The sequence below is a fragment of the Mauremys mutica genome, chromosome 13, assembly GCF_020497125.1.
Source record: "Mauremys mutica isolate MM-2020 ecotype Southern chromosome 13, ASM2049712v1, whole genome shotgun sequence".
Taxonomy (NCBI): domain Eukaryota; kingdom Metazoa; phylum Chordata; order Testudines; family Geoemydidae; genus Mauremys; species Mauremys mutica.
Genome location: NC_059084.1, coordinates 51,130,160 through 51,146,864, shown reverse-complemented (window position 1 = coordinate 51,146,864; position 16,705 = coordinate 51,130,160). Strand labels below are relative to the sequence as shown.

The following is a 16,705-nucleotide window of genomic DNA, read 5'->3' as shown; positions in this document are numbered from 1 at the left end:
GGACACTGCCATGAAGGGACACTGACACAGCGAGGGGAAACCAGTCTGGGCTCAGACAAAAACCTTCCTGGCAGCTGCAGCAGAGGCAGTTCACCGGCTGTGGGTGCTGACCAGACACAGACAGGAAGGGACACGGTGATGGGAGCATTGGAGAGACTGGTCAGGGGAAGAAATGCAGGTCCCTGGATTATAAATATTGGCAGGGCAGCAGCATTTCTAAATGGATTTTAATTATTCATTCTGGAATTCCTCTGAACATGAGCTCTTCTCAACCCATTTTCTATACCAGAGACAGAAAAACAGAAACACACACACAAACACAGGGACACATCTCAACATGTAAACAAGGACACAACACAAGCAGGGGCGGCTCTAGCCATTTCGCCACCCCAAGCATGGCGGCACGCCGTGGGGGGCGCTCTACCAGTCACTGGTCCCGCGGCTCTGGTGGACCTCCCATAGGCATGCCTGTGGATGCTCCACCGAAGCCGTGGGACCAGCGGACCCTCCACAGGCACGCCTTCAGGAGGTCCACCGGAGCCACCTGCCGCCCTCCCGGCGACCGGCAGAGCGCCCCCCGTGGCATGCCGCCCCAAGCACGCGCTTGGCATGCTGGGGCCTGGAGCCGCCCCGACCACAAGTACACACAAACATATGCTTACAAACACAAAATATATACAAACAGATATGAACACATAAACACTCACATGCAATCACATATACTTAGGTCTTCAAGCACCCATACCGACACCTACACATAAAGACAGAATCACACACCCTCCCCGTACACCCAAGCACTTCAAGCACTCGCTCAACTATATACACATGAAAGTACACACAGAAAAATCTCTCAGACAATTTCTAAGTGGTGAAGACACTGAATTTGAAAAGACTTAGCCAAATTCTGCTCTGGCTTGTCTACACTACAAAACGGATTTGACTTTATCTAATTTGACCTCAAGCCCCCGAATTAATGAAGTCGATGGAGCATGGCCACACCATGCTCATTGTCTCAATGGAGTGTGTCCTCAGTAGTAGTGTCTGCATCAATGCAAAAAGCAGTGCATCGTGGGTAGCTATCCCAAAGTGCAACTTGTCACAGTGTGTTATGGGAAGTTTGTGCAATGCCTCATGGGACCAAAACATTGTTGCAGGGAGAATGGGAAAAATGTGTAGGCATCCCATGATGCACTGTCCTTGTTTTTGTGCCTTAAAACTGCTGAGCGTAGGCCATAATCCTGGAAGCATAGAGCCGGCTCAGTTGTGCACTCTTGCTGTGAGCATCTCAAATACCTCACACCATCCCCTGCAGTATTCCCAGAGCCAAAGTAGGGCCCACTATGTGGAACATACCGATTTCCTGCAAGCAGCCCTGATGGAAGCCGTTTTAAAAATAAATCACAGTTGATTCTGGCACTCACAGAGCAGCTGCACTCTGTGGAGCGCCGTTTCTGGTCCTATGAAACAAGCACTGAGTAGTGGGACCACATTGTTTTGTAGGGATGGGATGATGATGAGCAATGGTTGCAGAACTTTCGAATTGGAAGGCCACCTTCCAGGATCTTTGTGCAGAGCTTTCCCCTGCCCTGCAGTTCAGCAACACAAAAATGGGAGCTGCTCTGACAGTAGAGAAGCCAATGGCGATCACTATTTGAAGCTTGCAATGCCAAACAGTTACTGGCCAGTGAGGAATCAATTTGGAGGAGGTTAATCAACCATGGAAGCTGTGTTGCTCCAAGTGGGCAGGTCCATTAATCAACTTCTGCTACAAAGGGTAGTGAGTCTGGGAAATGTGCAGGACATAGTGGATGATTTTGCCACGATGGGGTTCCCTAATTGCGGTGGCACAATAGATGGCACTTATATCCCCATCGTGACACCAGGTCACCTTGCAAAGAGCACATAAACTGAAAGGGGTACTTTTCAATGGTGTTGCCAGCGCTGGTGGATCACAGGGGGAGTTTCACCTACATCAATGTAGGCTGGTCAGGAAAAGTTCATGACACGTGCATCTTTAGGAATTCGGATCTGTTCAAAAAGCTGCAATCTGGGACTTTCTTTCCAGACTGCAAAATTAACATTGATGATGTGGAGCTGTCTAATGTTTACATGTATTAGACTCCCTGCCCTGTACACTGCCTCACTTTTATTAGCCTCATCAGTGAACTGGTCTCCAGCCAGTCTGAGAGCCTAATACCATGTCACAATATGGAGCCAACCACTCACCCACCCTCATCGTCTGAGTAATTAAATCTGTCTATTTAGCATTCCCTTACCAAATATGGATCTATCTATTCATCCCCATCCACACCACCCCATCTAATCTATCTATCTATGTCTCTTCAATCCTTAGTTCTCTACTGATGGGTCTTCCTCCTTGTCTTGGATCCCCAGCCCCAGACAGTGTGATCGTTCGTTTCTTATATCGATGGCGATATGCAAATACCGATGTATGTTTCCCGTTTAAATCTCTCTTTCTCTCCTGAGAGACAATCCGCAGCCCTTTGTGTCTGTGAGTCACCAGCCAATCCCCTGAGAACTTTCTTCTCCAACATCAGGGAAAATGAGGCTTTGGTTCCATTTAATGTTCATTGTAGCGACTTTGGAAGGTAATTTCTCCCCCTAAATGCACTGGATAGGCAGAGGAAGATTCTATTATTGTTAGGGGTATTTATATGATTTACAACGTGCTTCATTCCCAGGTGTCCGGTCCCAGGTGCAGCTGGTGGAGTCCGGAGGGGATGTGAAAAAGCCCGGAGACTCTCTCCGCCTCTCCTGCACAGCCTCCGGGTTCACCTTCAGCAGCTACAGGATGGACTGGGTCCGCCAGGCTCCCGGGAACGGGCTGGAGTGGACCGCCAGTATTTATACCACTGGCATATACTACAGTGACTCGGTAAAAGGGCGATTCACCGTCTCCAGAGATGACCCCAACAGCCTGTTGTACCTGCAAATGACCGGCCTGAAACCCGAGGACACCGCCCGGTATCACTGTGTGAGACACCGGCAGGGCTCGTACAAAAACCAGAGACGCAGAACCGCCCTTCCGCTATGCGCCGCGCTGGGGCAGCACTTCCACAAACAATCCAACCCTTCAGTATCAGAGGGGTAGCCGTGTTAGTCTGGTTCTGTTAGTCACTGTCTGGTTAGTCACTTCCACCAATGTAATATATGCCATCATATGCCAGCAATGCCCCTCTGCTATGTACATCGGCCAAACTGGACAGTCTCTAAGGAAAAGGATAAATGGACACAAATCAGACATTAGGAATGGCAATATACAAAAACCTGTAGGAGAACACTTCAACCTCCCTGGCCACACAATAGCAGATCTTAAGGTGGCCATCCTACAGCAAAAAAACTTCAGGACCAGACTTCAAAGAGAAACTGCTGAGCTCCAGTTCATCTGCAAATTTGACACCATCAGCTCAGGACTAAACAAAGACTGTGAATGGCTTGCCAATTACAGAACCAGTTTCTCCTCCCTTGGTTTTCACACCTCAACTGCTAGAACAGGGCCTCATCCACCCTGATTGATCTAAACTCATTATCTCTAGCTTGCTTCTTGCTTGCTTATATATACCTGCCCCAGGAAATTTCCACCACTTGCATCTGAAGAAGTGGGTATTCACCCACGAAAGCTCATGCTGCAAAACATCTGTTAGTCTATAAGGTGCCACAGGATTCTTTGCTAATCCAACCCTTGGCACAGGAACGGGATCTACAACCAGAGGGAATAAAAATCACTCACCAGGTTTCTGAGCTCAATATCCATCTATGACCATGTGTCCATAAAACTGGGGCTTCTTGAATATTCACAGGTCTGAATGTGGCCCTTATCAGACACCAAAGTAAAAGTGCACAGCGCAGAAGAGGAATATTTGGGGAATCAATTCTCGAGGTGTGATAACTAGGACTTGGATTTCAAAGGTGCCTAAATACGCTGCCGTCAAAATCCCATTGCGTTTTTTGGGCACTAATGCTCTCAATGTCCTTTGAAAAATCACCCGATGCCACTGCAGATCCAACACACTCCTGAAAGGAGACAGCAGGTTCCAAACTCCTCTGGCTTCGATACAAACACAGATTTTCACATGATACTGAACTGCTCTGGTCTTCACTGTAAGGGTCTGATCCAGACTCGGCATAAGCCAGTGGTGAATCTTTCCATTCCCTTCCGTAAACTGTAGCTCAGCCCTTACACCTGGAGGGATGGGAGGGGATTTCAAGGGAGCTCTTGGTGAACCAGTGTGGTCAGATGGCCCCGCACTCGCTGGGCACTGCCCAGGCAGAGCGTTAGCACCAGTCCGACTCCCTCTCCTAGAGCGACCGGCCAAATAACTCTGATCATTCAGGCAAAGGGTTTGTGTCTCTCCTATAAGCAGCGGGATATGCAAATAAGGGTGAGAGTTTTCTGTTTAAATCTGTGCCTCCCTCTGCCCAGGCTGCACCTGGAGACACAATCCGCAGCCCCCTGAGTCTGTGCAGTGACCAGCCAGTCCCTGAGAACTTTACCCTCCAGCACCAGGGACAATGAGGCTTTGGCTCCACTTAGTTTTCATTTTTGCAGCTTTGGAAGGTATTTTTGACTCCAGAGTAATTTGCACAGTCAGGTGAATGTGATACTGTTGCTCTTTCTGTGTGATTTCTATTGTGCCTTTCTTCCCAGGTGCCCGATCCCAGCGGTTGGTGGAGTCCGGAGGGGATGTGAAAAAGCCCGGAGACTCTCTCCGCCTCTCCTGCAAAGCCTCGGGGTTCCCCTTCAGCAGCTACAATATGCATTGGGTCCGGCAGGCTCCCGGGCAGGGACTGGAGTGGGTGTCATTCATCGGCAGCAGAGGGCGAAATATCTACTATTCTGACACAGTGAAAGGCCGATTCACCATCTCCAGGGACAACCCCAACAACCTGCTGTACCTGCAACTGACCGGCCTGAAGCCCGAGGACACCGCCCGGTATCACTGTGCGGGGGAAGCACGGTGAGGGGAAGCCGGGCTGAGCTCAGACAAAAACCTCTCCCTGCAATAATTAGTGAAGAAGGTTGGAGGCGCCCAAGATCTGTAAGTGAAAATGAGATCAGTTATGGGAAGAGGTCTAGCAACAACAACCCCTTTTTACTCATCTTATTCCTCCTGTTTTGATCTTACTGAAGACCAAAGAGTTTACACAAGTTCCCACAAAGGAGAGAGAAAAAAATATTTGGGTCCCTTCCTCTTTCTTTCCTCTTCCGGGGACAAATTCTGAGCCCACTCACAGTGTCCTGGACAGTCACAGATTCATAGACCTAAAGGCTGGAAAGGAGCAGGATGATAAACTAGTCTGACCTCCTGCATAACACAGGTCACAGAGCCTCAACCCGGTTCATTCCAGTTCCGTCTAGGACCCTCTTCAATTCACCATGCTGGGATTCCGCTCAGTGTCACCACTGTCAGTATCAGTGACACACTCCAGCGGAAACACACCGCTCTCTCTGCTTTTGGCACTAGAACGCACGATTTGTTTCTTTTCTTTTCTTGTTTTGTTTTTTGTTTCTTTGTCTGTTTATTTGAATAATGTTTCCACCAATGCAGGCTTCTCTGGCACAAGGAGCATTTTCCTAGGAGACAAAAATCCTTGGTTAAATGAATAAAGAAATAACCCCCAAAATATTTATTTTCTGTTTTTAATAATAATACAAAATGGGGGGATCCATGAGAGACAGAGAGAGGGGGTGGGGTGCAGGGTCCCTGAAGGAGATAAATCCACACCATGTAGAGGTCAAGCATAGGAGTTTATTACACACAGCGCTGGCGGAGTGTCACCTGGCTTATTAGGCTCAGAGACACTGTCAATCAATTGATTACAATAGAATATATAGATTTTCCGTGGGCGGGGGAAAGTGATGGGGTAGGCAGTTCCACACTCCGGGATAGGTTTTGCAGCAAGACAAGATAGCACATTAGCCAATGGTTAAAAGGTTACATAATGTCTCCGCCCATGGTCTCAAGTTAGCAAGTTAACATTTAATTAATACTTTGATAAAATATTATTAGTATAAATATATATATATTGAATTCTTATTTGGAGTCCATAGGAATGGAGCAACTCCTTTGATTGTCCAAAAGGTACATTCCTAGGGGTTAAAGCAAAGGAACAGTGAAAGTATATGGCAATAAAGATTGTCCCCTTTATGTCTTAAGGCAGGCATTGGTCCCTGGGAAGGGAGCTGGAAGGATGCCATATCTTATACTGACATGTGCCAACTTTTCATAAACTCAAGGTTGGATCTGTGGAAAGAACGTTCCCTACAGAAGAGACTGACACAATAAGAACAGGGATCCTTTGTTCAATCTGAAACATTAGATGAAACATAATTATTTAGTTATTGCTTCAACATCTGTCATTTCTACTGACCAAGCATATCCTAGCAAAGGCGGTTATCTGTTTACCCCCAGCTTTCTCTTAGCTAATCACTATTTGCTAGGCCTCTGGTCTCCTGACCAAACTCTGGACTTTGAGTCTGGAAAAGAGCTGGTACAATTCATATACCAGGTTGTTATATAAAGTGCATATGGATTTTAACCCTTCAGTCCCCTTCTCCCGTCCAGCAAGGGAGGCGGCAATGAAAAAACAGCACAGCACAGCCTTGGAGACACGCCTGAAAAAGGGCATTGAGGGTTGGAAAACATCATTTTTTAACTCTGTACGTACACAAACTACTCATTTGCACATAGAAAACCTGCAGGTGCCCTTTGACTCCACCTCGCTAGTAATGTCTCAGGGTTAAACTCAGGCTCCTGGGAAGCGTCTGGAGCGGGGTCTCCAGGGCGAAGTACACAGGAAAGAGTTCACACTACACTGATTCAGCGAAGGGGAGATTCATTGTCTCCCGAGAAAATCCCAGGGGCCGGCTGGATTTACAAACGAGCAGCTGGAGACCCGAGGACACAGCCCGGTATCACTGTGTGAGAGACTGGACCAGTCACAAAGCCCATCACCAAAATACTGTGTTTGGCTCTTAAAATGGCTAAATTTAAGAAAATATAGGAATTAACCCCAATAGTCAACGTTATGTCAAAGGCACCGGTTTATGCTCAGAACTGAGCAGATGAAATAGTTAGAATTTGACTGAACGTCCGGAGCACTGCATAAAATCCTTTCATGTTCTATATTCCCTAACTTCTTGCAGGAATCATTGGTCTGACGCTACCATGGCAGGAAATATAAACAGTGATGAAGCATGTAAAGTTGAGTTACAAATGCCCTTGAGGAATATTGTCATTGCTGAATCTAATCTAATTTAATCTATCTATCTATCTCCATAAACCCCATCCATCTATCTATCCCCATAACCCCCCCCCTCTCTCTCTCTCTCTCTCTCTCCATAAGCCCCCTCTATCTATCTTATCTATCTAGAAAGAAGAAGGCTCCAGGGGAGATGTGACAGAGGTCTATACACTAATGAATGGTGGTGGGAAAAGTGAAGAGGGAACTAATTATTTACCCTTTCCCCCACATACAAAAACCAGGGGTCACGCCGTGCAATTAACAGCCAGCGGAGTTAATACAAGATCCTGTTCCAAGTGTCATGGATCATTTCAACGCAGCTGGTCAATGCTAGGAAGGAAGGGAAAGAGGAGGGGCTTCCGTCCCAAATCCCACCCAGTGGGATGTTAAATCTTCCGTGTCCAGTGGATCCCTGGGACACGACTCCTCCGCAGAGCTGACCCCACTGGCCGGACGTTGCATGGCTCCTCTCCTCATGGGACAGGGCTCCAGAGACGAGTCCCCTCCCCGCATATCGCCGCACAATACGCAGGCCCTCAGGTCCTGGGTGAGGAAATACAGTCACTGCAGGGAGCTGTTCATTCCTCCCAGGGGCCCGAAAGTGTCAGGAGGACCCCAGCACCCTGTGCCCGGCGCTGCACAGATACACAGAACGGGACAGTCTCACTCATGCACCTGGAGCCCTAGCGCGAATCAATCAAATCACTGGCAACAAGAGTGTGTGTATCTTATAGGGGACATGCAAATGAGGGAGACGGTTTCCTGTTTAAATCTGTGCCTCTCTCTGCCCAGGCTGCACCCGGAGACACAATCCGCAGCCCCTGGGTCTGTGCAGTGACCAGCCAGTCCCTGAGAACTTTCCCTTTCAACACCAGGAAAAATGAGATTTGTGCTCCTTTTAATTTTCTCTGTAGAGCCTTTAGAAGGTATTTTCTACCTCTGAATAACTGGTGGAGTTAGATTAATATTAAATTATCGCTGTTTTATACCGATATTTACAACCTGTCTTTACTTGCAGGTGTCCGGTCCCAGGCGCTGGTGGAGTCCGGAGGGGATGTGAAAAAGCCCGGAGACTCCCTCCGCCTCTCCCGCAAAGCCTCCGGCTTCACCTTCAGCAGCTACGGCATGAGCTGGGTCCGGCAGGTTCCTGGGAATTGGCTGCTTATATTATCCCTAGCGGGGATAGTACGTAGTTTGTTGATTCAGTGAAAGGCCGATTCACCATCTTCAGGGGTAATCCCAAGAGTGAGCTGTATCTGCAAATGTCCGGCGTGAAAGCCGAGGACCCCGCCCGCTATTACTGTGCGGGACACACCGTGAGGGGAATCCTGGTAGGGCTAATCCAAAAATCCAAACTGCAGAATTGTCCTTCTTAGAACAGGATCAACAGGCAGAGTGCAAACAAATCTGTCAGCTGGTTTCGGATCTCTGCACCCATATTCGATCATGTGTCCATAAAAAACTGCAACAACTTGAGCACTCACATGGTTAAATGTGGCACTGATCGGACACCGAAGTAAAAATGCAGGCTGCACAAGAAGAATATTTGGGGACTCATTTGTTCAAGGTGTGATAACTAGCACTTGGGTTTCCGGAGGTGCCTAAAAGCGATGACTGCCAAGATGCTCCTGTGGGTTGTTGGGGATGGATAGAAATACTCTCAGATTTCTCTGAAAAACAACAACATGCCACTATAGACCGAGCACATCAGGCACAAACACCTCTGGCCTCAACAGAAAACCAGATTTTCAAACGATGCTGCCCTGCTCACCCGCCTGATATTCTTCCTTCTACGGGTCTGGTCCACAGTCCCCTAAAGCCCGTGGTGGAGCTTTCCATTCCCTTCAGCCCTTACACCTGGAGCGATGGGAGCGGATTCAAGGGAGCTCTTTGTGCAGCAGTGTGGTCAGGATGGCCCCGCACGCACTGGGCGCTGCCCAGACACAGAGTTAGCACCAGTACGACTCCCTCCCTTAGAGCCACCGGCCAAATAACTCCGAGCATGCAGGGACCGGGTTTGTGTGCCTTATAAGGAGGGGGATATGCAAATCGGGATGAGAGTTTCCTGTTTAAATCTGTCCCTCCCTCTGCCCAGGCTGCACACGGAGACACAATCCGCAGCCCCTGGGTCTGCGCAGTTACCAGCCAGTCCCTGAGAACTTTCCCCTCCAGCACTCGGAAAAATGAGGATTTGGCTCCATTTCGTTTTCATTGTAGCAGCTCTGGGAGGTAGGTTAGCCCCTTAATGCCCTGCAGACTATTGAGTTATTGACTGTAATACCCATGTGTTGGTAACCTGTCTTTATTCCCAGGCGCCCGGTCCCAGGTGCAGCTGGTGGAGTCCGGAGGGGATGTGAAACAGCCCGGAGACTCTCTCCGCCTCTCCTGCAAAGCCTCCGGGTTCACCTTCGGTGACTACTGGATGAGCTGGGTCCGGCAGGCTCCTGGCAAGGGCCTGGACTGGGTCGCACGTATAAGCTATTGGGCCGGCAGCACTGTGCATTACGCCGACGCGGTCAAAGGCCGATTCACCATCTCCAGGGACAACCCCAACAACCTGCTGTATCTGCAACTGACCGGCCTGAAGCCCGAGGACACCGCCCGGTATCACTGTGCGAGAGACACAGTGAGGCGAAGCCGGGCTGAGCTCAGACAAAAACCTCCCGTTGCGGTCAGCAGGGGAAGTCCCAGCTGGTGAGACTCTGACACTCCCGGGACTGGAAACTGAAAAGAGGAAACAGCGTGTTCATGTCAAGGTGCCCTGCTCTGGCCAAATACAGCTTCAGCCAAGGCACAGGTCCAGGGGCCGGCCCCCTCCTGAGTGAAAAGGGCTGGACCTGGACCTTTCCCTCTGATTTTTAATCAGTTCTATGTGCAAATCAAGACTCCCATTCTACACACTCTTAAAAGCGCGCGGCGAGGGGCGGGGGGACAAAGCCAGTAAACAAAGCCAGTAACACTGACAGCCAGAACCAGGCACGGGGCTACCCCCAGTGATTCTATCGACCATTGGATATTTGTTCTATGTGCGCAAAGGTGTTAAACAACTGATATTATTAATCGACTCCCTGCCCTGCGCACTGTCTCACGTCTATGGGCCTCATCAACAACGCCCATCCAGCCGGTGTGAGAACCTAGGGCATCTCACATAGCGGATCTCTCATCCTCCCAACTCCTCTCTCAGTGTAATCCCATTAACCTACCTGTATTTAAACAGGAACCCTTCGCCCCGCCCCCCAGGTGAGGGATTTCCATGCAAATTTCACCCAGGGAGGTTGGGAGTTGAACGGGGCTGTCAGCAGGTGCCCTAGGTCGATGGGCTCACTCTATCCAGGCCACAAATGGGCAGCTCCTCGGTACTGGCTGTTCACATTTTACCAGATGATGTTACTGGGGAAATCCCATAGATCAGACTTGCCCAAGGAAAGGGCTAAATTCAGGATTTATCAGTCAGAAATGTGTGACCTGAATGCTCTATGCAAGTGAATGTTTTCATAGCTAATGTGATTATAAAGACCTGAATGGATCCCTCTCTCCATTCACACCCACATTCTCCCTGTCACCAACGCTTACCCCAGAGTTTCTCAAACAGAGGTTGCGCTTGTGTAGGGAAAGCCCCTGGCAGGCCAGGCCTGTGTGTTTACCTGCCCCTCCCGCAGGTCCCGCCGATCGCGGCTCCCACTAGCCATGGATCGCTGCTCCGGGCCAATGGGAGCTGCAGGAAGCGGGGGTCAGTAAGTGCCTTGGCCCGCGCCGCTTCCAGCAGCTCCCATTTGCCCGTGAGCAGCGATCCGCAGCCAGTGGGAGCCGCCATCGGCCAGACCTGTGGACTGGACAGGTAAACACACCGGACCGCCTGCCAGGGGCTTTCCCTACACAAGCGGAGACCCCGGTTTGAGAAACCCTGACTTACCCAGTTTCACAGTAGGGTGTCTGCCAGCTTCAGGAAGATAAATGCATTTCGGGGCTGATCCAATTCCCATTGCAATCGATTGTGAAGAGTTTCTCGACTTTACTGGGCTTTGGACAAGGCCGAAAGAAGGACAATCATTCTGGGATCAGAGCCTCACAGGTGTTAATTCTGGAAGCTCCTTGGATCCCAAGGCTGCTACCCCGACTGACTATAGCTGGTGTTCTGGGCAGGGCCGGCTCCAGACCCCAGCGCACCAAGCGCACGCTTGGGGCGGCATTTTGCGGCGCGGAACAGGTGAATCTCCCGCAGACGTGCCTGCGGAGGGTCCGCTGCTGCCGTGGCTCCGGTGCACCTCGGCTCTCCCGGCGCCCCGGGACCAGCGGACCCTCCGCAGGCATGTCTGCAAGAGGTCCCCCGGAGCCGCGGGACCGGCGTGCTTGGGGCGGCCAAATTCCTAGAGCCGCCCCTGGTTCTGGCCCATTCATTCAAACGAATTAAAACATTGGTAACAGAAGGGACCTAGCGATGCAATGAGATGCGGGCCAGGCACTCACTCAATTGAACCTGCAAGCCTGATTTAAATGGGTGTTCTAGCTACATCTCTACGGATTTGTTCAGTACCCAACAACCATCCGGCAGCACTAAGGAGAGGAATACGGGAGAATCCTTTCAGTTATCGATAACCAGTTATCAGTTATTGCAGGGAGCAGATGCTCAGAGTGTGTTTCAGTGGAGCAGAGAGGGTCAGCTCGGCTCTCGCCCTGTGGACGCCCCCAGTGACTCTCTGATCAGACACGCTCCACTTTAAGGCTCCCTCCTTCTCCCAGCGAAGTCGCTGGAGAAGTTGAGCCCTCAGCGAAGAGCAGTGGGAACGCGGAGTCCGGAGTGCGGATTATGGGCTGGAGGGTTCTGGCCAATAAACTAGAAGTGACCTTCCCCGGCAGCCCATTGGTGATCCTGTGTGTGTAAATTCACCTCTTTGTAAAGGGGCATCACAGGGGCCTGTCAGCTACTGAGCACCAGGGGCGACTTTTCTCCTGCCCCCGCAGCACTGACCCTTCTCCTCAGACTGAGAAGTTTGACTCCAACCCCCTTTCCAACAATACAGCCCCCAACATTTTCCAGAAGCATTTCTGTACAGTTTGTCTCCATCTTAATTTTCCAGATTCTCATGAACAAGGAATGGTTCAGTAATGAAACTGGCTCCTAATTTATAATATTGACACCAACATAAAAAGGGGAGAGGATAGATAGATAGATAGATAGATAGATAGATAGATAGATAGATAGATAGATAGATAGATAGATAGATAGATAGATGGGGTGTATGGGGATAGATAGATAGACAGATAGACAGATGTCTATGGCGATCAACAGAGCGGAAGATAGGCGGACAGACTGTCTCCATCCAGTTCTTTCCTGGTTGCAAATCTCCGGCGGGCACAAGAAAGAGCAGAAGGGAACATTCCGTGTCACAGCTGGACTCTGGAATCCACCTGCCAGGAGACTTAGCAACGCGACGCTGCGTCACACACCTCCTGGGTCCCCCCGTTATATTGTCCCCACCCCCCAGCCCATGCAAATGAGATCCCCGGGGCCCTGTTCATAGCCCAGTCCCGGCCGCTCACCCCGCTCAGAGCCAGCGCCGGGCTTCAGCTTCCCATCCCGCCTGGGGACCGAGCCGCCAGCCGCAGACATGACCCCCAGCCTGGCCATCGCCTTCCTCCTGCTGCTCCCTGCGGGTACGGGCGGGACCTGCGCTGCCGCTGGGCGCCCGGTACCGCGTGTTCCCTAATAACTGCGCCTCCGGGAATCACTGACATATTCCCCCTTTGTCTCTGCAGGTGTCTATTCCCAGGTCAGCCTGGTGGAGTCCGGAGGGGGAGTCAGGAAGGCCAGAGAGACCCTCAAACTGACCTGCACCGTGTCCGGATTCTCCATCACTAGCTACGCGGTGCACTGGGCCCGCCAGCCCGCGGGGAAAGGGTTAGACTGGATGGGAGTTATCTTGGCTGATGGGGGCACTGCTTATAGCAATGCTCTCAAAAGTAGACTCCCCATCACCAGAGACACCTCCAAAGGCCAAGTGTCCCTCCAACTGACCGGCCTGCAGCCCGGAGACACCTCCTTGTATTACTGTGTCAGATACGCACTGTGGAAAATCCTATTAAAACCTGCACTAAAACTGACCTTGCGGAGAACCAGTCTTGGTTGCAGATGATACTAAACTTCTCAAGATAGTTAAGACCAAAGCAGATTGTGAAGAACTTCAAAAAGATCTCACAAAACTAAGTGATTGGGCAACAAAATGGCAAATGAAATTTAATGAAGATAAATGTAAAGTAATGCACATTGGAAAAAATAACCCCAGCTATACATACAACATGATGGGGGCTAATTTAGCTACAACGAGTCAGGAAAAAGATCTTTGGCATCATCGTGTATAGTTCTCTGAAGATGTCCACGCAGTGTGCAGAGGCGGTCAAAAAAGCAAACAGGATGTTAGGAATCATTAAAAAGGGGATAGAGAATAAGACTGAGAATATATTATTGCCCTTATATAAATCCATGGTACGCCCACATCTCAAATACTGTGTACAGATGTGGTCTCCTCACGTCAAAAAAGATATTCTAGCACTAGAAAAGGTTCAGAAAAGGGCAACTAAAATGATTAGGGGTTTAGAGAGGGTCCCATACGAGGGAAGATTAAAGAAGCTGGGACTCTTCAGCTTGGAAAAGAGAAGACTAAGGGGGGACATGATAGAGGTATATAAAATCATGAGTGATGTTGAGAAAGTGGATAAGGAAAAGTTATTTACTTATTCCCATAATACAAGAACTAGGGGTCACCAAATGAAATTAATAGGCAGCAGGTTTAAAACAAATAAAAGGAAGTTCTTCTTCACACAGCGCAGAGTCAACTTGTGGAACTCCTTATCTGAGGAGGTTGTGAAGGCTAGGACTATAACAATGTTTAAAAGGGGACTGGATAAATTCATGGTGGCTAAGTCCATAAATGGCTATTAGCCAGAATGGGTAAGAATGGTGTCCCTAGCCTCTGTTCGTCAGAGGATGGAGATGGATGGCAGGAGAGAGATCACTTGATCATTGCCTGTTAGGTTCACTCCCTCTGGGGCACCTGGCATTGGCCACTGTCGGTAGACAGATACTGGGCTAGATGGACCTTGGTCTGACCTGGTACAGCCTTTCTTATGTTCTTATGTTATGGGTTTATGAGCCCCAGGGAGGAGCAGCTGCCAACACTGCTTCTGCCTTGTGTTACAAGCACTTCAGAATCTAATCCCTTAGCACTGAAAGGCAACCATTGCATCAGAGCTCCCAAGGCTGGGAGTGGAACTCAGGAGTCCTGGCTCCTGCATTTTGTCTATGGTGCCCCTAAGCAATGAAGGGAAAGACCCCAGGAATAAGAACATTAGAACAGCCAGACTGGGTCAGACCAAAGGTCTTTCTAGCCCAGTATCCTGTCTTCCGACCAGGGCTGCCCAGAGGATTCCGGGGGCCCAGGGTCTTGGGAGGCGGGGGGCCCCCCACTTCGGCTCTCCCCCTCCTCCTTTCTCAGAATAATCAAAGTAACAGCAAACAGAAATAAAGATATTCCTTCAGAAAACACACAATTGCAAATGCAGAAATTAAATTATAAGACTAGTCCGCCTTTTTATACTCACTAGACTGAATAGAAGAAAATACTTCAGGAAAACTTGGAGAACTTAAAGGTGTGTCTGGCCTCTCTTAAAGCCAAAGAGAGAACAAAGACCCAACAAGGAACACAGAGATTTGAAATTATCTTGTCCCCTGATTGGTCCTCTGGTCAGGTGTTCATCAGGTTACTGAGCTTGTTAACCCTTAACTATCTGTTATGACACCATGAATGGGGAACAAGTGTGCCCAAGGAGTACATAACATAAGAACGGCCGTACCGGTTCAGACCAAAGGTCCATCTAGCCCAGTATCCTGTCTACCGACAGTGGCCAATGCCAGGTGCCCCAGAGGGAATGAACCTAACAGGCAATGATCAAGTGATCTCTCTCCTGCCATCCATCTCCATCCTTTGACGAACAGAGGCTAGGGACACCATTCCTTACCCATCTTGGCTAATAGCCATCTATGGACTTAACCACCATGAATTTATCCAGTTCTCTTTTAAACCCTTTTATAGTCCTAGCCTTCACAACCTCCTCAGGTAAGGCGTTCCACAAGTTGACTGTGCGTTGCGTGAAGAAGAACTTCCTTTTATTTGTTTTAAACCTGCTGTCTATTAATTTCATTTGGTGATCCCTAGTTCTTGTATTATGGGAATAAGTAAATAACTTTTCCTTATCTACTTTCTCCACATCACTCGTGATTTTATAGACCTCTATCATATCCCCCCTTAGTCTCCTCTTTTCCAAGCTGAAGAGTCCTAGCCTCTTTAATCTCTCCTTGTATGGGACTCTCTCCAAACCCCTAATCATTTTAGTTGCCCTTTTCTGAACCTTTTCTAGTGCCAGTATATCTTTTTTGAGATGAGAAGATCACATCTGTACGCAGTATTCGAGATGTGAGCGTACCATCGATTTATATAAGGGCAATAATATATTCTCAGTCTTATTCTCTATCCCCTTTTTAATATTCCTAACATCCTGTTTGCTTTTTTGATCACCTCTGCACACTGCGTGGATATCTTCAGAGAACTATCCACGATGACTCCAAGATCTTTTTCCTGATTTGTTGTAGCTAAATTAGCTCCCATCATATTGTATGTATAGTAAGGGTTATTTTTCCCAATGTGCATTAATTTACATTTATCCATGTTAAATTTCATTTGCCATTTAGTTGCCCAATCACTTTATTTTGTGAGATCTTTTTGAAGTTCTTCACAATCTGCTTTTTTCTTAACTATCTTGAGCAGTTTCGTATCATCTTCAAACTTTGCCACCTCACTGTTTACCCCTTTCCAGGGCTGGCTCCAGGCCCCAGCACGCCAAGCGCATGCTTGGGGTGGCATGCCGCGGGGGGCGCTCTGCCGGTCACCGGGAGGGTGGCAGGCAGCTCCTATGGTCCTCCCGCAGGTGTGCCTGCAGATGCTCCACCAGAGCCATGGGACCAGCGGACCCTCCGCAGGCACGTCTGTGGGAGGTCCACTGGAGCCGCAGGACCAGCGGACCCTCCGCAGGCACGTCTGCGGGAGGTCCACCAGAGCTGCGGGACCGGTGACCGCCAGAGTGCCCCCCGTGGCGTGCTGCCCTGCTTGGGATGGCGAAATTGCTAGAGCCGCCCCTGCCCCTTTCTCCAGATCATTTATGAATAAGTTGAATAGGATTGGTCCTAGGACTGAAAGGAATGAGATTAAATAAAGTCCATGGGTTCCCAGAATTGTCTCTTTTCTCCCAATTAAGTTTTTTGTAGGTTAAATAGACCTTGAGGGACACAAAGGTTTTTGGCTGAGCTCAGACAGTCTTTAAACCATGATTTGAGGTCTTCAGTAGCTCAGCCAGAGGGTAGGGGTCTGTTACAGGAGTGGGTGGG

The 16,705-nt window shown here is 49.3% G+C and overlaps 2 gene segments (V, D, J or C); both read left to right on the top strand.

Annotated features, from left to right (window-relative positions):
• The first annotated feature begins 2,563 nt into the window (after window positions 1-2,563).
• On the top strand, window positions 2,564-3,112 carry LOC123347637. The segment is given in 2 exon segments: window positions 2,564-2,609; window positions 2,703-3,112. Coding segments are annotated over 2 exon segments (456 nt in total).
• Window positions 3,113-9,449: 6,337 nt separating this feature from the next.
• Window positions 9,450-9,883, top strand: LOC123348504 (the record flags this gene model as incomplete). The annotated part of the segment is given in 2 exon segments: window positions 9,450-9,495; window positions 9,579-9,883. Coding segments are annotated over 2 exon segments (351 nt in total), but the record flags the coding sequence as incomplete, so codon positions are not given.
• Between the last annotated feature and the right edge of the window lie 6,822 nt (window positions 9,884-16,705).